Source organism: Protopterus annectens, chromosome 6.part0 (genome assembly GCF_019279795.1).
Source record: "Protopterus annectens isolate FY-2018-M chromosome 6.part0, PAN1.0, whole genome shotgun sequence".
Classification (NCBI taxonomy): domain Eukaryota; kingdom Metazoa; phylum Chordata; order Ceratodontiformes; family Protopteridae; genus Protopterus; species Protopterus annectens.
The window spans coordinates 484576037-484597272 of NC_056737.1; the positions used below are offsets into that span (position 1 = coordinate 484576037).

At 43.6% G+C, this 21236-nt stretch overlaps 1 protein-coding gene across 1 annotated transcript in view; it reads left to right on the plus strand.

The window, feature by feature from the left end:
* CDAN1 (codanin 1) overlaps positions 1-21236 on the plus strand; it is a gene marked incomplete in the record, with an annotated part of 1645523 nt that overhangs the window by 743838 nt on the left and 880449 nt on the right. The window contains 1 exon segment of the mRNA XM_044074210.1: positions 4313-4427. Within this exon segment, the coding sequence (XP_043930145.1) occupies positions 4313-4427 (115 nt within the window).

Sequence of the window (21236 nt, forward strand, 5' to 3'; positions counted from 1 at the left end):
CAACACTCATTCCTTTGCACAAACATGGGCCATCTACAGACCCTGAAACTACAGACCCACAGGTCTCAGTAGTTTCATATGCAAAGCTGTGGAAATTATCAGTAATGACATAGAAAGCCTTCAGACACTGAATCCAACCCAATTTGGTTTCAAGCGCAGGTCATGCTTACTTAACCAGGCGTACTTCTTTGAGAAAGCAAAAGATTAGTGCACAATGTTTCACACTGCCTACATTGACCTAGCTAAGGTATTTGACACAATTTAAGAGGTTAGGTACAAACCTTTATGTCACCTGGTGGGTAGCCATCTGGCTCACAGACATAACCTAGCAAGTTGAAATTGGGAAGTCCACCTCTACAAAGAGTCCAGCCCCAAGCAGAATCCCTCAGGAATCGGTCCTGAGACTGCTGCTTTTTAGCATCTCTGAAGTCAAGGCCAATGTCAATGGCCTTTGGCTGACTTATTTTGCAGATTGCAAATTCGGAGTTGTCATCGAATTTCCCACAACACAAATATTATCCAGAAAGGGCTGACACAGGCAAAAGACCCGGGTGTCTATATTACATGATCTAAGCTTTAGATAGTAGAATAACTAAAGCTCAGTCACTAAATCTCTTAGTCCCAAAACCTTGAATGGCAGTTTCCACATAGGGAAGCAATCCCGTTGTACCAACAACAAAAAAAAATTAAACACAAATCAAGTAGGGGGCTTGGCTCCCTACCCTCTGCGTGGGGGGCTTCGACTCCCCACACTCTGCATGGGGAGCTGTGCCCCCTACCCCCCTAACTAAATATACCAACTCCAAGATCACTCCACATTGTAGAAAGGGCAAAATCTGCGTAATGGCCAAATTGTTTCCTCTGTGTGGAAACTGTCGTTCGTGATTTTGGGACTTCGACATTTAGTGATCGAGGTTTAGGTATTCTACACTCTAAAGGTTCGATCATGCAATATAGACTCAAAAACTGGTGCCAGAGCCATGAACTAAAACAAAAAGCATAGTAGTATCCTCCTGGAAGTTGTCCACCACTGGTAACTATTTATTTGCACTGCACTTCTAAGAGCTGACCTAGTAGGCAGGGACTTGAGGACACACACACAGACACAGTAATCTAGCCTTTAACCATCACAGTAAGGAGGAATTATATGTTGTGCAACCTGTAAACAAAGGTATAGCGTCTAAGTCCATCCATGTCCAAGGAGGTCATAGGTCTGATGAATGCCGATTACAGTGGAGCAGTCATTGAGTACAGTGCCCCCTTTTGGTATGCACCTAACCAGCCATATCCAACAGTTCTAGTGTCCACAGAGGTTCCCACTAAAAGAATACAGAGCATAAGTAACATGTCCTATGCAGACTGTCTCAAGGCCCTATCCCTGTATTCTGTCTCGTACAGGCCGTTGAGGGGATATCTATGCCTGGCATGCAAGGCATTGTCGGACCTCACTCTGGTGGACCTCCTGCATATTTGCATAACAAACAGCACCAGAATTACCCGTTCTAAAGATTTAAATCTTGCCTGTGATATAAGAATGACCTGTTGTAGAGACAGGTATGTATCCCAGAGACTTACCCCTCTTCTGGAACAGGCTACTCATCCATGTGAAGTAGAGTTTTTCCCTACCCCAATTAAAGTGCATCATGGACAGTTGGATGAGGACCATGAAATCAGTTCCTGGTTTGGCACCTCTCTCTGTTACGGACACAGGCAGCATGTAAAGGGTTCATTTCCTAGGCCCTTGCTTGTAAATGTTCCACTTTCCAAGCCCCTGCTTACACTTAACAAAGGTACCAAAATTTGTCATCAGAGATTTAGGATGCATGACTAGGTTTAAAAGGGCCCTTCTGGTCGTTAGCCTAGTAAACACCTATGAACTTTGTAAAAGGAGTGGCGTAGAAACAATTGAGAAGAAAACTGTAAGAGGTCTGTAACTTGAGAACAAAAGAAATGTTGCATATGGTATTGTTAAAGTGACTACGCCTGAGATGCTTGATTTTTGTATCACTGTATGTAGGGCATAAAGCACCATTTAGGACCGTAATTCTAATAGTGAACCTTTTCAACCCTTTTCAAAAGAAAACTAAATTTTTGTAAAAAATCTATTTCCCCATGCTAATGCTACTGAGGAGTAATTATGATCATTAACCTCAATGACATCAACTACGGGAAAACAGGATGCATCCGTAGACTTTAAGATGAGTGTTGTGCAAGTGGTGACATGCACACATTAAAATCTTAGAACCTGTGCCTTACATGATGCCACCGGAGGAGAGCACTAAATTTATTTGGGCTGTAGTTTCAATTAAATTTTTTTCTAATCTTTTTATGGAAAAAAAATGCCCCAAATAAATACAAATAGACTGCTGCAAGATGTAGTGCAGCACTTATCAGAAGCTGTGGTACAGAAATTCACTGGGACAAAACAATTGAAGGCAAGTAGTTTATAATAAAAAAATCAAAGTATATTAACTACTGTATGTGCATTTTTAACTATTGTAATTAGAGGGTGGATCATGTTAAAAGATACATCACTAGTAAGAAGCTTTTCATGTAGTTTCATACAGGAGCATTGTACAGTATGATGAAACATCTGGATCCATTCCATGGAGGAATGAAATATCATCTGGAACCTGCTATACATGGGTTCAATTAGTAACCCTAGGACTGAAGAAACCAGTTGAGTGTCCGACAGTAGCTCTCCCATCTTGGGAAGGCGGCAGTCTTCCAGTCCACAGCTCTTCTGATAAGTAGAGAAGACCAAGTACAAAAGTCATGTAATGCTTGGGCCAGTATCTGTATTCTGTTATGTGCTGCATGCAGATTTCAGCACATGTGGAAATACACGTGCATCACTGAGATGCTAATGCATAATAGCCTTCAACATCGGAGGGGCTAGAACTAAGGACCAAAAAGAATACATTGTTTTTTCCTACCAGACCTTGACCACAATCTGTCTCTGTTTTTTTCCCCTTGTTTTTTTTTCTCCTCATTGTTCTCAGATTCCATGTATGTGAGGAACAAATGGGTCTAATATGAAATGGGAAATGATGGTTGTGACGGGACGACTGGAGGCAACCTGGGAGGGAATAATGTTACGAAATTTTCTCATTCATTTATGCTAATCAAGCAGTCCATTTATTACACACTTTCTGTTAAAATTATAACATCAATTTAGAAGAAATGTACATTTCATCACTTTACAAAACTGTCAGCTATTTATAGATGCAGTTAATTGTGACAGTCACAGCAGTTTGTGTGAATAAATCATTCCATAGTAAAATGTCAGCAAAAGTACAGCATCTTTCTTTTTTCTGAGAAAGATTAGGGGAAGTGGGAAGTTGATACTACTGTACCTGTGAGAACTAAAGTACAGTTGCATCTACTAAGTACATACAGGAAGTAATTGGAGGGGGGGGGGAGTCTGTAATCATTTTGGAGGCTAATGAGCATCCTTGTATGATGTTGTAAAGACAGTCCCTTCTGAACAGGTGCTGAAGTTTCAGAGTTCAAAAAAACTTTCTGGTATTTACTGCTTATGGATCTATAGAGTATACAAGGACTGGGTGGCGGCTAGGATTCCTTTGAAATATTTGCTTAAGCTAAAGGATACCTTTTTGGTTATTGCTGCTCGTATTCTGTTTAAAGTCATTCAGTAAGACAGTTCCATTTTAAGTCTAAAATGGAGCTGGATAGTTTGCTTCAGAAGGAACTGTGTCCAAGTTCTCTGCTAAATCTTACTTAAAGGAAACTCTTCTGAATGCTTTACTAAATACGTATACAGAAGTGCCCATTGTTCACAAAACTAGGTACCGCAGAAGCTGTCAGTGCCTAAAACTCTAGGAAAAGTAGCAGTAACAATGGAGAAAAAAAATATTAAAGTAAACCCACTGACTGGACCCATTTCATATCAGCAGGCATATTTTCTGCATAAGATTTGTAATATAATCAGGAATCACTGTCTCTTGTTTTCATTATCCTTGCATAAAGCAAATGTAAGCAGAAATAATATTGATAAATAGCTTGGTATTTAGTAGCGATAATCTATATTTCTGTAATGATCAGGACGTGCTTTTGTAAACTGCTGACATATTCTGCAAAATGTCTGGAGAGAGGCATCTGACATTATTAGCTAGGATGTATAGTCATGGTGAAAGTCCTTGGAGAGGATGAACAGCAGATGCTAGATATATGCATCATGTCTATATGCAGAATATGTGGACAGACAGTATAATACGTTTAGTCAAAATGCGAGTAAGTAAGTCATTGTTAAGGCATGTTGGCATACTTAAATTAACTTTTTTATGTTCAGCTACCAGCTGAATCAACATCTCATCGACAGCTTATCTGAAGAATTATTGGAGCTGAATGACACTACTCTTGTAGGAAGAGAATCTGCTGATGGAGAAGCTGACATGGATGAACAGGTGAACCTCAGTTACATATGGTATAGATGTGTGTGTATATGTGTGTGTGTGTGTATATGTGTATGTATATATATATATATATATATATATATATATATATGTGTGTGTGTGTGTGTGTGTTTTATATATATGTATATATATATGTGTGTGTGTACATGTAAAATATACCCCTATTTTTTGTGTTTTCCTGTGCTGCTAGGTATCAGTGTTTCATGTGATACTTTAAAGAAAATATAGCTTTCAACAGAATAGCAGTAAATATCAAAAAGACATTAACACTGTGCAGAACTAAACTGAGGAAAAATATAAGCAGATGTATATAGAGGATAATGTATGGCTGGACATATGCCAGTAGAAGGCAATAGAAAATTTCAGTCTAGTCAAGGTATGTGCATGCCATTTGAGACATACACCTAAAAAAAACAATTATAAGCAGCTAGGATTAGCAAGACTGTACAAGGGATGAGTATAATGTGGTTATGTCAGACTACATTGTGTTTTCTCATCTAAGGAGGGTGATGGCTGAAATAGACTCAAAAAGTCTTATGAAAAGACAACATGAGGGAATTGAGAAGTGAGAGAGAAACTTTTGTGGATGAAATATAAAAACTGAATTTTAAAATAATGTATGTGCAAGGTGTGTGTGTTTGTGTTAGGCGAGTGTAAAGTACTGTATATTTAGAAATATCTCTATATAAAGGATCTTTTGAAGTGAGTCTCATGACTAATTTTGACTGATGAGGTATACAGTTTAGAAGAAAGGATTGTGAAATTTGTATCCCCCACCATTGTTTTTGTTCCTTTTTAATTAATTCTACTGCTGACTCAGCATGGTATGAGAGGTTCAGGCCAAGCCCAGCACTTAAATCTGGAACTTGTTGTCTCCCTTGAGAGAGAGTAGAACATGTCATTGCAGTGCACAGAACTCCCTGTTCATAGCTTTTAATCCAAATGACTAATAGAATTGGTGACTAACAGATGAGAATATAGATCTATATGTTTTGTTGACCAGAACTTTTGTCTGTGGTCTCATTGTGATATTTTTAAACACCTTTATTAAAATGTCACTTAAGATGTGTGTGTATATGTATATATAGGCATATATACATTAATAGAAAACACAATCCATATTGACATCTTTTCCATTTTACACACATTATACATTACATCTTTTTTTTTTTTTTTTTTTTTTTTAATAGTAAAAACTGTTTTACCGTCCAGCATTACCCAAATCACCCAATTCTTGCTTTGCCTTTAACACCTAACTCTTGAACATTAGACTGGTTGCATTGTCCTCATAAATTGTCTTTCTATGTAATTTTTCTTCCTTTTTTTAAAGATCCTTCTAGTCCTTTAATCTTGTTTACAATATTTAATAATTCTAATGCAGTCTGTTTAAAGTTTGATTTCTATTTTCTAATAATTGCTTTTTTGATAGCCAAAGAATTAAACTTAAGGTCTATTTCTAAGCAACTCAGTGTCCCAACTCAAAAAAATCATTCCTTAGTTAAATCAATTTGCTCACCCAATAATTGTAACAAAGTGCTCTGTATGGAATTTTTTTTTACATCTTCCAATTCATTACACTCCCAAAAACATTCCCATTTACCTTTTTCTTCCCCATCGCACCTCTAACATTTGCTATCTGTGGAAAAATGTTTTGCAGTCTGTTTGGGGTATAAAAATGCCCATGCAAGCACTTCAAGCAGAAATCGTAAGCTATACATATGTCTTCCTATTGCTCCCTTATAAATTGATTTTCCAGTCCCTCATCTTAATCTCTTCTAACCTCCTCTGACTCTTGCAGTTATCAAGCAATATTTTATATGCCATACTATAGTTATCCCTTTGTTAACAGCAACTACAGTTCTAGATTCAACTAAAAAATCTACCAGAGCAAGTCTTCCACTTAGGACTCTCCTTTCTCTCTCTCTCTCTGCCTATTATCTGGTAGCAGTCCCTGATAGGGAAGTCAGTCTGTAACCTGCAGTACAACTTTCTTCTCCATCTCTAGTTATTTGCTTCCAACACCTTAGTTCCATTTCCAGTTATATCCTGTACATTCCAGCCCCTCTTGCCTAATTTCTGTACCCCTGCTTGCAGTCATTCCTCTTGGCAAAATCTCCTTTCTCCATTCACATATTGGCTTGGTTATTAGAATACTTTCTGCAACTGTATGAGTATAATATGTATGGTGGTGGTTATTCTCCTTAAGGATTTCCATACAAAACTCCGCTCTTTATTTCTTTAACTACGACCCTGCTTCTTCATCATCCCTTTTCTCTTTGAATTATAACCTTCTGCTTGTGTTATGTGTATGAGCCTTAACTGTGTAGGTCTAAAGTATTACTTTAAATCAGGTAATCCTAAACATTGATGTTAAGTTGTCTATCTCGCCTTCGTTCTTGCTGGTTGGGATCAGAGCCGATCCTCTGCTCTGACTCAGCCATCTTCAATAGCTTGAGAGCCGTTTACTGGCTCAAGGCTACCCCTTATCCCATAATGGCTAGTGATAGCTACCCAGATCTCGTTTGCCGCTTCAGCTTCGAGGTGTCGTTTTTCTGGCTCAGGCTTGTATAGAGTTTTTTTGTGTAACTTTTTCACTAGAATTTTACTTTTCTAGTATTTTATTATTAGCAATAGTTTTGTTTCTGTAATAGATAATTGTTTATCTTATAGTATCCCTCTTTTTTTAGAACTTGTTTAACTTAGAGAGTTCTCCCCCACCCCTCCCCCTCTCCTCTTCTTGTCAGGTTAGCCGTTTAAGTTAGAGGCTTTCCGTCTGTTTTTTTCTTATAGGCTAGCCGTTTAAATTAGAGGCTTTCCTATTATCTTCTAAAAAAAAAACCTTTAGCTATAGTCTTTCTAATAGGTGTGTGTTTTTTTTTCTAGACTGTATATTGCTTCTAGTTATTGTTGTCATAATTGGTTTTCTTTCTACTGTAAAGGATGTCAAAGGAATCCAAAGTTTCTGGGTTCAAGAAGTGTGACTCATGCTGTCAGAAAATGTCTCTGACAGATGGGCACACTTCTTACGTCTATTGTTTAGGCGCTGTGCACCTGCAGGACTCTTGTTCTATTTGCCATGCCTTTAGTCCAAGAGTCCTGCAGGAGCATAAGAATAAGCTTATTCTTAGGGGTCTTTTAAAACCCCAGGATTCACCGGCCAAGAGCTCACAGCCAGTGAAATCCCCTAAATCCACTAAGCCGTTGGCTCCAAGTTCGGAGCCGTCTTCGGTTCAGGATTTACCTTCTACATCGGTTCCAGCTGGTACCGAAAAGATAATCTCCCCGTCGGCTCCATCAGAGGCTTCGGAGCCGTCGAGGAGCCACAAGAGGCTGAGGTCCCCTTCACTAGAGTCGGTGCATTCGGCTCCTCAGTCTCCTTTACTTCAGAGCGAGCGTAGTCACCGATCCTCTCACTTCTCTCGATCCTCTTGACTGTCGGATCATGATATGGAGAGAGTGATCAGTAGGTTGCTAAAGTTGTAGGCACTAGCTAAATTGTTGTCCAGCCCTCCTCAACAGGTGTCGGCTCCGTCCACTTCTCTTGATGTTCCTCCTCTGACTCCAATGAGTTCGGAGCCGGAGTTCGTTGGGTTTCGAGTAGTGGAACCGTCGGCTCCAATAACTCTTATCTCCTCCGGTTCCGACGTTGGCTCCGATTCCCTCGGTGGTACCTTCCATCGAGGGATCTGGCGGGGGCGAGTAGCATCGGACCCTTGTCCGACCTCCGTTCTCCCTCTCAGAGCTTCGATGTAGGTGAGCTCAGCACCAACATCGGCCTCGGAGGCGTCCCCCTCGGTGCGGAGAAAGATTCCTGTTTCTTCGGAACCGGAACTTTCTCTACATCGTGGCAGGGATGCCTTCGATGTCATGCGGAGTGTGCTGTCCCCTGAGTCAGTTCCACTATCAGCCCCACCGGCTCCGTCCCCTGTAGTGCCTGTGCCAACCACTGCCCCTCCTCCAGACCCTAAGCGTAGGGAACCGATGCTCCAGGACACCCCATTGGGTGTTTCCTCCTCTTCTGAGGCCTCTCCTGATCACTCAGAAGAGCCCCCTCGGAAGAAAAAGTGTAAGAGGAAGCACATTGACTCCCCCGAGTCTGTCACTTCTGATACAGACTTAGATGATTCGGAAGGGTCCCTGAGATCCCCCTCTGAAAATGGTTCCTTCTCGGACATCCTAGAAATGCTTAAGCAGAGGGGGAACTGGAATGAGGGGGAACTGGAATCCCCTAGCCCCTTCTGAGGATGAGTCTATATTTTTGGATGCCTTCGGTCCCTGACCTTCCACCTCCTGGGTGTCTCCGCCTTTCGATCCACTTATGACGGTGGTGGCTCAAAACGCTTGGTCAGCTCTGGATACAGTAGAACCAACTCCGAGGAGACCTAGTAAATTCATTACAGCACCCCAGGATAAGCAGTTCCTTTTGAATGGTGTCCCTGTTGATGCAATGGTGGTAGCAGCAGCCACCAAAAAGAGTTAGCAGAGACCACTTCGTCTGTCCATCCCTCTAATAAGGAGTCTAGGACGATGGATGGATACGGGAAGCGAATGTTCGCTTCAGCGTCCTTCTCTATGAGGTCACTGAACTACCTGTGTCATTTTACCCGACTTCAAAGGGATCTCCTTAAAGAGCTCTGAGATACCCTCCAAGATCCAACAGCTGAGGGAGCACAAGTCAAGGTAGCTTCCCACCAATGACACTCTATTCTGTTGTTAACTCCTCCATGAGGCTCATTTCCTATGCAGTCGATGGGGTGAGTAGAGCCGCAGGTACCAGGGTGGCCCTTAGGAGGCATGCGTGGATGCGTCTGTGTAACTTTGCGGAACCCTTTCGAGCATCCTTCACCAACACTCCCTTTGATGGTTCCTTTCTTTTTGGACCACAGGTGAAAGACACTTTGACTAGGTGTGAGCAAGAAGGCAAGACTCTGCCTGCCGTGGGAGTCAATTTTTCCACTCCCTCAAGACCTTGCCCCAAGGGTCAGAAGAGTGGGAGGATGTGGTTCCGTAAATCTCAGGGAGCCTTGCCTGAAACACTTAGTGATTTTTCCTCCAGAGGCAGAGGGGGAAACAATAATAGACGCTGCCCTCATGGCAGAGGGGGTCTGCAGAACCAGGGCAACAGAGAATTCTTCTCTGATAAGCCCTTCCAGCATCCCTGAAGGGTTGCCCGGCTGCTCAACTCTGGCGGCAGTTGGGGGAAGACTTTCGCTATACCCAAAAGCCTGGCAAAGTTTAACACAAGACAGATGGGTACTGTCCGTTATATCCGGAGGTTACAAAATTCCCTTCCATCAACCCCCTTTACAGTCAAGGAAGACCCTTCCAGATGTTCCACCCAATCTGAAGGAGCAAGCAGTAATAGAAGTTTCAAAACTGCTATAAAAAAGAGCCATGCAGGAAGTCCTGGCAGACCAGCATGGATCCGGAACTTACTCAAGGTTCTTTTTAGTACCAAAAAAGGCAGGGGACTGGAGACCGATTCTGGATCTCAGCAGACTAAACAGGTCTGTGCAAAGAAGTTTCAGATGGTCACGCTACAGTCCATTCTGCCGTTTCTGGGTCAGGACAATTGGATGTGCTTGATAGATCTTCAGGACGCGTACTACCATATAAAGATGGACAGGCACTCCCGGAGATATCTTCGCTTCCGGCTGGGGGCCAGTCATCATCATTTCAGAGCTCTGCCCTTTGGTCTCACCACAGCCCCCCAGGGTGTTAACCAAATGTATGGCAGTGGTCACGGCTTACCTGAGGCATCAAGGATTCCAGGTGTTTCCGTATCTAGACGACTGGTTCCTTACTGCTACCACCAGGCATCAACTCATACAAGCATGGGACTCCACAATCACAATCTGCTCCCAGCTCGGCATTACAATAAATTTTGAAAAATCTGCCTTGTTGCCCTGTCAATCTATCACTTACATAGGATCAGATTTAGACACAAGGGATGTGTTTGAAAAGCTACCACTAGAAAGGGTGTCCGCAATCCATCAGCAGGTACAGGTTCTGATGCAGAGCAAAAGGAAGTATCCAAGTCAGGTACGTTCTTCAAACTCTGGGTTCCATGGCAGCAGCCATTCTCCTAATCCCACTGGTGCGCTTTCATATGAGAATGCTTCAGTGGCTTCTGTTTACGCAGTGGTCTTTCCAAGAGCTACCCATGACTTACATGATCATGATAACGGATGCATGCAAAAGACATCTTTCTTAGTGGATGGTCTTCCCACTAGTTACTCAGGGCAGACCTTTCATACAAACCCCTCCAGTAGCCACAGTGACGACAGACGCCTCCCTGATAGGGTGAAGGGGGGCATTATCTGGGCACGATAGTCCAAGGCATGTGGCAACCTCGCAAGTACATCTGAACATAAATCTCCTGGAAATGAGAGCCGTGTTCCTGGCGTTGCAAGCTCTTCAAGACTCTCTTCCTTCTGGGACCATTGCTATTCAAACGGACAACATGTCAGTGGTTTGGTACATCAACAAGCAGGGCGGAACCAGATCCTACCCCCTGTGTCGAGAAGCATTCAGACTTTGGCAGTGGGTGATTTCCTCCCAATGTTTTCTGATTGCGATGCACATCCCCAGGAGATCCAACGTCATAGCGGACAGGCTCAGCAGAACTATCCTCATGCCTCACGAGTGGTCTCTGAATCAGGAAGTTGTTTTTCACAAATGGAGACAGCCTTACTGCGATCTTTTTGCCACTCCCTTCAACAGCAAATGCAGCAACTACTTCTCCCTTCTTCTGCTTCCAGGTCACATACCCAGAGACGATCTAGTCCACGATTGGCTCCAGGGACGACTTTATGCCTTTCTTCCTTTCTCCCTGATACCCAAACTTATACAGAAAGCAATATCGTTGGGTTGCAAAATGATCCTCATTGCTCCCTACTGGCCTCGACAGATATGGTTCCGGTTCCTGCACCGTTACCTTCTCGAGCAACCCTGGACTCTGTACCCAATTCCAGACCTCCTGGGTCATCAGTCAGGTGGGTTGCATCAATCCCTCAGAACTCTCCAGCTCTCACAGCTTGGTTGCTCCACTTCCAACCTTAGCCAGGCTTCCCAGCATTTCCCCAGCAGTCTGTGACATTATCGTCTCCTCTCTCAAGTCTACAACGAGAAAAATTTATGTTACCAAATGGAAACGATGTTCTTCATCTCACATTGCTGCAGTCATAACTTGTGGGTAGTCCGCTGTCCTCGGTCGGCCCGAATACCAAAGTATTAGGCTGGCGTCGGTCATGGGCGCTTAGATCTGACGTCAGTGCGCCATGGTATTAAAGCGCATGACCGACGTCATATCCTCAGTCTTTTTTGCCGCATGGTCCGATGCAGAAGCAGCGTTTGCAAGTGCCGTTCGGCGTTCTGAAATTTTCGTATTCTGAGTTTCAGACCGAAACCAAGTTGGGCTAAGTACCCCGTTGGGGAATATTTTTGTTTTTTCTTGCCTCAGTTATTTCCGGATGTCAGAAAAAGTGAATAATTGTATTTCTTGTGGGAAACAGATACCGCATAGGGATTACCACTCTCTTTGTATTCCTTGTTTGGGGCCTGAGCACGACGTAGTCGGGTGTCGCTTTTGTGCTAGGTTTAATAAGCGCACCATTAAACGTAGGTTAGATTGCGCTAGGCTTGTCTTCGGTAAGCGGTGTAATTATAATATGCCGTCGGATCCTCCGACGCCTGCTACCGCGAAGAAGCGCAAAGAAAAATCGTTAAAGTCCAAGCAGGATGAGTCGTCCGTTCCGGACGCCGGTTCTTTAGAATCTACCGTGGAATCTGTAGATCCAGCTGAGGTTTCAGTTGAGTCTCAGGGGGAGACGTTAATTTTGCAAGATGTGGCCTCTCAGGAGTCAGGTCAGGCTGAGGGGGCCTCTCAGGTTGCTGTTCTCCCTTCTTTGCCTAAGGTGGTTAGGCCTTCTCCTTCTGTCTCTAAGGTTCCTTCCAAAGGCAGGCCTGGTTTGCCTTCCACAGGTGTCAGTCCTAGTTCTGCAGGTTCTGTGCCTAAAAAACACATGCTTAAAATGGCAGAAGATTTAATTTCTTTAATCAGGGGTTCTATGCCCCCTCCTGTTAAGAGGCCTAGGGTGGAGCCAGAGGTGGAAAGTTTGGAGCAGGCTTCAGATTACTTAGTCTTCGGCTGAAGACATTCAGGATTTTCCTCCTTATTCTGATTCAGACGCAGAGGATTCTACTCCATCTGCTTCTCCTCCAGAGGATTTTTCTTTTTCAGAAACCCTGCATTCTATGAGGGAGCATTTTAGATGGGAAGGTCAGGATTTCTCAGATTCCCGAAAGAGGCTTAGGGATATTTTGTTTTTACCACAGCATCGGTCCTTGGCTATACCTCCTGTTTTGGATGTTGTTCAAGATGTTTTCTCTGAGGCTTCCCTTAATCCAGACTCTTTGCCTCCTGCGCCAGTTAAGCCAGATAGGTATTACAGAGTGCCTGAGGCTCATAAATATCTGTATAAGAGCCCTAGGGCTGACCCAGAAACTATTAGCCAGGGACCTAAGGGTGTCAGGGCTTCTGTTGTAAAGAATCCAGTTCCTATGGATAAAGATGCTAGAGCTTTGGATAGGTGGGGTAAGAAAGTGTATACCTCTTCCACTTTAGCAATGAGGGATTTGAATTGCCAGTTTCATATGTTGAAGTCCCAGAATTTTCTCCTTACTCAGTTAAAATCAAAAGTGGATGCTTTGGCAGAGGGCATAGAGTGTAAGGAATTACAGGATTTGGTTCATGCCTCTGATCAGGTGGGTAAGCATTCTTTGCAGTGTGGTTTCGATGCTTTACAGGCTTCTTCCAGGGTGGCTGCCACTGGTTCAGTTATTCGCAGGCACGCCTGGCTTAAGGATCAGAATTTGTCAGAGCATGTTAAATCTAGAATTTTGGATGCTCCTTTGCAGTCTGAAGTTTTGTTTGGTTCTCCTGTGGAGTCTGTCTTGATGAAAATGGAAGACAAGGCTAAGTCTATGCAGACTGTTAAAGATTTTTTGCAGGTGCAGCCCCCTAAGTTTAGCAGGAATTGGCCTACTAAGGGATGGGCTTACCCTTCTTCTGATTTACAGTCTAGGGGTAGATCTAGACGTGGTAGGGGCAGAGCCTCAGGGTTCTTTCAGGCCTAGAACATGGAGTTCACCTGCACAATCTACAGGTGAGGGCAGGGGCCAGTCCTTTCGTAAACAGGCCCAATGACCTGCATCTTCAGCTGCCAGATCCTTCCTGTCTGGCAGCTCCTTTGGGAGGAAAGTTGGCACTCTTCAAGCAAAACTGGCTATTAGTCACCCAGGACAAATGGGTGTTGGACATTATAGACCGAGGCTACAAGTTTTATTTCCACACATTGCCTCCTTTCAAAGGCATGCCAGACATTCCTCCTCAGCAAAGGGTAGAGGCTCACAAACAGATTTCTTTACTTCTTCAAATGGGGGCTATACAGCAGGTCCCTCTGTCAGAAGTGGGCCTAGGATTTTATTCTCGCCTGTTTCTAGTACCAAAGAAAGGAAACACTTGGAGGCCGATTTTGGATTTATCTATCCTCAACACATACCTGGACATTCCAAAATTCAAAATGTTGACGTTGCAACAACTTCTGCCTCTCTGTATGGTCACTGGATGGTGACTCTGGATCTCAAAGAGGCTTATCTTCATGTTCCTATCAGGCCCAGTTGCAGGAGATACCTGCGTTTTCGGGCTGGGACTTTACATTATCAGTTCTCTGCATTGCCCTTTGGCTTATCTACTGCGCCCAGGGTGTTCACAAAGGTTCTGGCTCCGGTGATAGCCTTCTTAAGGTTAAGAGGAATACAAATTTATCCTTATTTGGACGATTGCCTGATTCTTGCTCAAGACAAGTACGAACTTCTTCACCATCTACAGTATGTTATGGCAGTGTTAAGGTGCCTAGGGTATTCTGTGAACGAAACAAAGTCCAGTCTAGTACCCTCTCAGGAAATGTGCTTTCTGGGTGTGAGAGTGAATACAGCTTCCCAGATGGCCTTTTTGACCCCGGACAAGCAAAAGAACCTTTCACTTTACTTGCATCAATTGTCTCTACGGTCCAGGCTGACTGCAAGGACAGTCCTTCAAGCCTTGGGGTTCATGGCATCTTGTATTCTGGTGCTTCCCAATGCCAAACTGCATATGAGGAAGCTACAATGGTATCTCAAAAATGTATGGACACAACACTGCCAAGATCTGGACACTGTCATTCAAATAATACCTTGCATTCAAAAGGAATTTTTGTGGTGGGCTCAGGAATGTCACCTAAACAAGGGACTCTCTGTGACCCGACCAGAGGCGAGTCAGATCTTAACGACAGATGCCTCGGACAAGGCTTGGGGAGCACACCTCAATGGAAAATGGGTTCAAGACACGTGGCCTGCCAGACTTCAACATTTACATATCAACTTGAAGGAGATGTTAGCAGCCCAATTTGCATTGATGGCTTTCAAGGATTTACTTCACCCAGGGCAAGTGTTGATTCAAACAGACAACACAACTGTCATGTGGTACATCAACAAGCAAGGGGGAACCCATTCGTACCCTCTTTGCAGGCAAGCTATGATTTTGTGGGAGACTGCTCTCAGTTTGCACCTCACTCTTCAGGCAAGGTTTCTACCAGGAGCACAGAACTCCTTAGCAGATGTTTTGAGCAGACAGATAGTGGATCCCCACGAGTGGAAGTTGGATCCTCACGTATTTCGACAGTTGACAGTGATATGGGGAACTCCAGACATAGATCTGTTCGCTTCTCCACTAAATTTCCAGTTGCCAAAGTTTTGCACAAAGATGTTTCATCCCACAGCTTGGAAAGTGGATGCTCTATCATTCAGTTGGAGCAATCTTCACGTCTATGCCTTTCCGCCTCTGCCTCTCCTTCCCAAGGTACTCTTGAAGGTCAGACAAGACAAGCCCTCCATGATTCTAATAGCTCCAGATTGGCCTCTACAGCACTGGCACCCTCTGCTGAGGAGTTTAGTACGGGATCCTCCATGGCCTTTGCCTTCGATTCCACACCTTTTGTCTCAGGAGGGCAATCATTTCCTCAATGTCAGGATTCAATCCCTGCATCTAACAGCCTGGCATATTCTGTTCTAGAACCTGGAGGGTCGCAGCTTCCTCAAAAAGTTTTGAATGTTATTTTGGAGGCCAGAAAGCCTAGTACAAGGAAAGTTTATGCTGATAAATAGAGGAGTTTTTTTTATTTGGAGCAAAGCAAAAAGCTTTGATGTTTCCAGGCCTGATTTGAGTGTTTCTCTTTAATATCTTACAGAATTATTAGACAAGGGTTTGTCTTTCTCCTCTGTAAAAGTTCATGCTGCAGCCATTTCTGCTCACTATGACTGTGACCCACCATTATTCTCTCATCCTTTGTTTAAGCAATTCCTTAGAGGGGCAAAGAACATAAGACCCCCGCGTAGAGCTCCTACTCCTTCCTGGGATCTCAATTTTGTGTTGGAAAAGCTTACTTTACCTCCTTTTGAACCTGCAGCTACGTCTGAATTAAAGTTTTTGTCTTGGAAGACTGCTTTTTTGTTGGCCATTACGTCTGCTAGAAGGGTTTCTGAATTACAGGCTCTAATGGCAGTTGAACCCTTCCTAATTTTTCATAAGGACAGGGTATCTCTGCGTACTAACTCTACTTTTATGCCTAAAGTGGTTTCAAATGTGGCCTTGAACCAATCTATTCATTTGCCTACTTTTTATGCAGATCCTCATAATAAAGGGGAGAAAATTTTGCACACTTTGGATATTCACAGGCAGTTGCGTTATTATTTGAGCAAGACTAAAGGGTTCAGACAGTCTCAACAGTTGTTTCTTTTGCTTTGGGCTCTCAGGGGAAACCTGTTTCAAAACAAACTATTTCTAAGTGGATTGGCCATTGTATTGCTTTTTGTTATTCTCATCATGGTAAGGAGATTCCGGCTGGAATCAGACCTCATTCCACTAGGGCTACTGCCACTTCTACTGCTTTTTTAAGGGGGGTAGCTACTAAAGATATTTTAGAAGCAGCTACTTGGAGTTCAGTGCACACTTTTTCTAAACATTACCATCTTCCTCTTTATTCCAAATCTAGTGCTGGATTTGCCACTGCAGTCTTACAGGGCATTTTGGCAGCTCCCAATGCTTTATGATTTTGCCAGCCTCCCTTTACCTTTGCTTTGGGATTCTACCCACAAGTTATGACTGCAGCAATGTGAGATGAAGAACATAGTACAGTTTTGTACCTACCATAAATGTAGATGTTCGAAGATCCACATTGCTGCAGTCCAATTTACCCTCCCTCCTTCCCCTCTGTAGTTTGGAGTGGTTGTTTGGTTTGGGTTGTAGATGTTATTTGTACATGGTTTTTCTATTTTTGGCTATGGCCTTTCTTTTTAGGGCCTTCTGACATCTGGGGCAAGAAAAGACTTGAGGATATGACGTCGGTCATGCGCTTTAATACCATGGCGCACTGACGTCAGATCTAAGCGCCCATGACCGACGCCAACCTAATACTTTGGTATTCGGGCCGACCGAGGACAGCGGACTACCCACAAGTTATGACTGCAGCAATGTGGATCTTCGAACATCTACATTTATGGTAGGTACAAAACTGTACTTTTTTCTTGTTGGGCAAAGGCTAGGAATGTGGATCCCTTTTCATCTCCAGTCCACGAAATCCTGGAATTCCTAGCACAACTGTTTTGACTCCGGGTCCGCTTCTGCTACGATGAGGGTACAAATGGCGGCCATTTCTAACTTTCATGTTGGTTTTTTGAACTCTAACATTATAAGCTCTGTAAAGCTTTTTTGAGAGGGACAACTCTTCTTAGGCCTCCAGTGAGAGATCCCCCTCCTCCTTGGGACCTTAATTTAGTCCTAACCTCATTAATTCTGCCCCCCTTTTGAACCAGCAGCGTCCTGCTCTATCAAGTTTCTATCTTGGAAGACACTCTTTCTGGTAGCTATTACTTCAGCCAGACGTGTCTCTGAACTTCAGGCACTATGTGTTCGTCCTCCATACTTGGTTTTTCATAAGGACAGGGTTGCTCTGAGGGCTAATCCTTCGTTTCTCCCTAAAGTCTGCTCAGAAAACAATTTAAACCAGTCTATAGATCTTCCTGTGTTTTTCCCTAATCATACCAACAAGGCAGAGTACAAACTACACCAATTGGATGTTCATAGGCAATTGCGTTTTTACCTGCACAGAACTAAAGAAGTAAGGAAGTCAGACCAACTTTTCCTTTCTTATGCCTTGGGCAAACAAGGTCTCCCAGTTTCCAAGGTAACCTTGTCAGATGGTTGTCTCACACTATTTCTTTCATTTATCAGTTAAGAAGCAAAGAGTTACCTATTAAACCGAAAGGTCATTATACTTGGGCCTTGGCCACCTCTGTAGCCTTCCAGTATAGGTTGCCTATGGATTCCATCTGTGCAGCTGCCACGTGGGCAAACCCTCATACCTTCATTTCTCATTACAAGTTGGATGTGGTCTCCAGGAGCAGAGCTGACTTTGGTTCCACTGTTCTGAAGAGTCTGTTCCACTGAGCCACCCAGCATTTTAGGTGCTAGGGACGCTGTCCCAACCAGCAAGAACGAAGGCGGGATAGACAACTTAACATAAAGAAGTTATGTACCTATCATAACGTTCCATGTTAGTTGCCTTCATCTCGCCTTCCTTCTTGCGTCCCACCCTCCGTACCCCTGTCCCAGTGGACCGAGAGGAGTTTTTTCTGTTTCACTGGCTGTGTGTTCTCTTGTTTCTTCTGTTGATTTAGAGAATATGGCAGGTATAGTCAACTGATTTTTTTGACTGGTTTATTCTGTTATGTCTGGAGTTAGCTATTTCAAACGAGATTTGGGTAGCTATCACTAGGCATTATGGGATAAAGGGGTATCCTCGAGCCAGTAAACAGCTCTCGGGCTATTGAAAATGGCCGAGTCAGAGCCAAGGATCAGCTCCGATCCCAACCAGCAAGAAGGAAGGCGAGATGAAGACAACTGACATTGAACGTTATGGTAGGTACATAACTTCTTTTTCTGTTGGGAGGATCAACTTATCCCACTTAACTCTTGCCCTCTTTTTCTCTCAGATAAATTCTTTCAAATCTTTTTTTATTGTCCCCAATGTTTCCTCTGGTTGATTAAAAAAAATGTGCCTAATCTGTATGTAAAACTTAAGGGCCTAAAAACATTTTCACTGTTTTTATCTTACTATGCCCTTCTACATCACTGTTGTAGTATTCATCACCATTGGGATCTCCTGCCAAGGATAGCCCAATATCTGGCCAGTATACCAAAGCCTTTATTACCTAGAGAGCATTGAACGTCAAGACATACGTTTCCCATACAAAAGTAAGCCATAATAGTGATGTACGTATACTCCCAACTCAGAACTTCATTGCCACTAGTCTCAGTACAGTTATCGTACGTCATTCTGAGCTCCCTTCATTTTGATTATAACAAACCCATGTCTTTCAGGTGAGTACCCATCAGAGTTCTTTCTTTTTCTTACATTGTTCAGTTGGTTATATGTCATCCAAGAAAGGAAAATGTCAGTGTGGGAGGCATATTCCCCATAAAGGCTGCCACGGTAGGTGTCTGTTTTGCTTAACTGCAGTTATGAGATGCACTTAATGTTCCATCTGTCAGCCTTTGGAAGGAAGACTTTGTGTAGCCGCCTTTCTTCACTTTCCATTTACCTTGAGAACCAATGTCTTAAGCTTTTGGCTCAAGGTACCTTGGCAGAATCCATTGCCTCATGGTACTGCTGTCACTCAAAAGCCTGTGTCTGCTGCTGTACAACTTCCTCCTGATGTCTCTCTTCAGGTGGATGAGAACCCAGAGGGTAGTCTGGTATTGCTGTCAGTTTCTTCCACTGTGACCTTTTTGGAGTTTGGCATGAAACTGGCTTTTCACACATTTTCAGAGGCCTTGCAATGGACTTCCATGGATGTTGAGAGGGAGCTACAGCTGATTTCCAATGGGCCTAGAGGGATTCCTCAGATCTTTGTTAAAGAAGAGGTGCCGGGCACCTTAATCGAATCCAAGCAGGGGTCTGAACCTCTGCATTTTGTCAGACCAGATGCACCATTGAAGAAAAAGCAGAAGACTAAGCATGTGGTCTCAGCCCCCAGGGACCCAGAAAGAGATTGGCAGGACTTCAGTCAAGGCTTGTTCAGTGCATTGATGGCAGTGAAGCTTCCTCAGGGCATTTCACTTCCTGCACTTCCTTGGTCCTCTATCTCTGAGTGGGCTAGGGACCAGAGTCTTTGGATGAGGATTCTGACTTTGAGGCTGACTCCATAGCCTATTTCTGTTGGTTGCTTTCACTTCCAGACTATGCTTATGAAGAGGAGGAATCTGTCCATCCTGATACCTTTGGTGACAAGATCCTGCATATTATGGAGCATTTCAAATGAGATTGCTCTCAAGTATCAGTCGTCCAGAAAAGGTATTATGAATTGTTACAAATGGATTCTTCTAAATCTTCAGCTGTCCGTCCTGTGTTGTCTGCTCTATCAGATGCATTATCTGCTGTTTCTCCGACTCTAGATTCTCAACCTCCATCTCATGAGAAGCTTGATAGGTTCTATAAGATGCCTGCAAATTCTTGTGCAAGTGTCCATCTGATTCTGTAGTGATTTCTAGATATGCTGATAAGTCTTCTAGGCTGTTGCCTTCTTCCAAGTTCCCTCCTTTAGATATGGTCAGTAGAGCCACAGAGAGGATTTAGTAACACATTTCAGCTACTTTAGCCTTCAAGGGCTATTAGTTACTAGACTCATTTGGAAGGTACGTCCTGTCTGATGATCATCGTGTTTCACTGTTGCAGTCATTACTCTTGGGTTATCCTGCTGGCAGGCTACCCGCAGTTGGCCTGAATTCCAAAGTCCTGGTCTGGCGTCAGTTGCTGTCGCCTCTTCCCTGACGTCGGTGCGCCAGGGGTATAAAAGATGCAGCCGACGCCATTTTCTTCAGTCTTTCTTGCCGCGTGGTGCCCGAAGCAAAAGCAGTTCGCAAGTGCCAGTCAGCCGACTTCTGAGATTTTCAAATACGAATTTCAGAACCAAAGTCATCATTAAAGCAAAGTACCCCGTTGGGGAAACTTTTTTCTTGCTCCAGACCGATGTCAGAAAAAGTTAACAATTGTATTTCTTGTGGGAAGCAAATACCTCATAAGGATTTTCACTCTTACTGTATTCCTTGCCTAGGCCCTGACCACAACGTTGCTAGCTGTCAGTTTTGTGCTAGATTTAACCAACGCGCTATTAAGCGTCTGTTCGATTTTGCATTTCATTACTTTGGCCGAAGATTTAATTATATAATGCCGTCGGAACAGCCGACGACAGGAGTTTACAAAAAACGCAAGGATAAGGAAAAGGATAGGCATCCGAGGTCCAAAACCAATGACGAGGCCTCCGTTAGGCCAGTCGCCGGTTCTCAGTGAGGCGCTTTCGCAGCCCCTGGCGCCCGCTACCTCAGAGTCGCAGGCCACTTCCGACTCCCACGTGGAGCCGACTGGGCCTCCGGATACTCAAGGTATTGGACACTCGGAAATCATTCCCTCAGATGGGTCCGGAGCCGCTGAGCAGGCATCGGCTTCTGAGGGTGTCTTCAGACCTACACAGTTATATGTTAAACCATCTTCAGCTTCAAAGACAAAGACTAAAGCAGCTCTAAAGACAAAGAAAGAAGTACAGTATTCTCCTACTCAGACTTGCATGCCTAAAAAACAGATGCTTAAAATGGCAGAAGACCTAATTACTTTGATCATGGGTTCCCATCCCCCCTCCTGATAA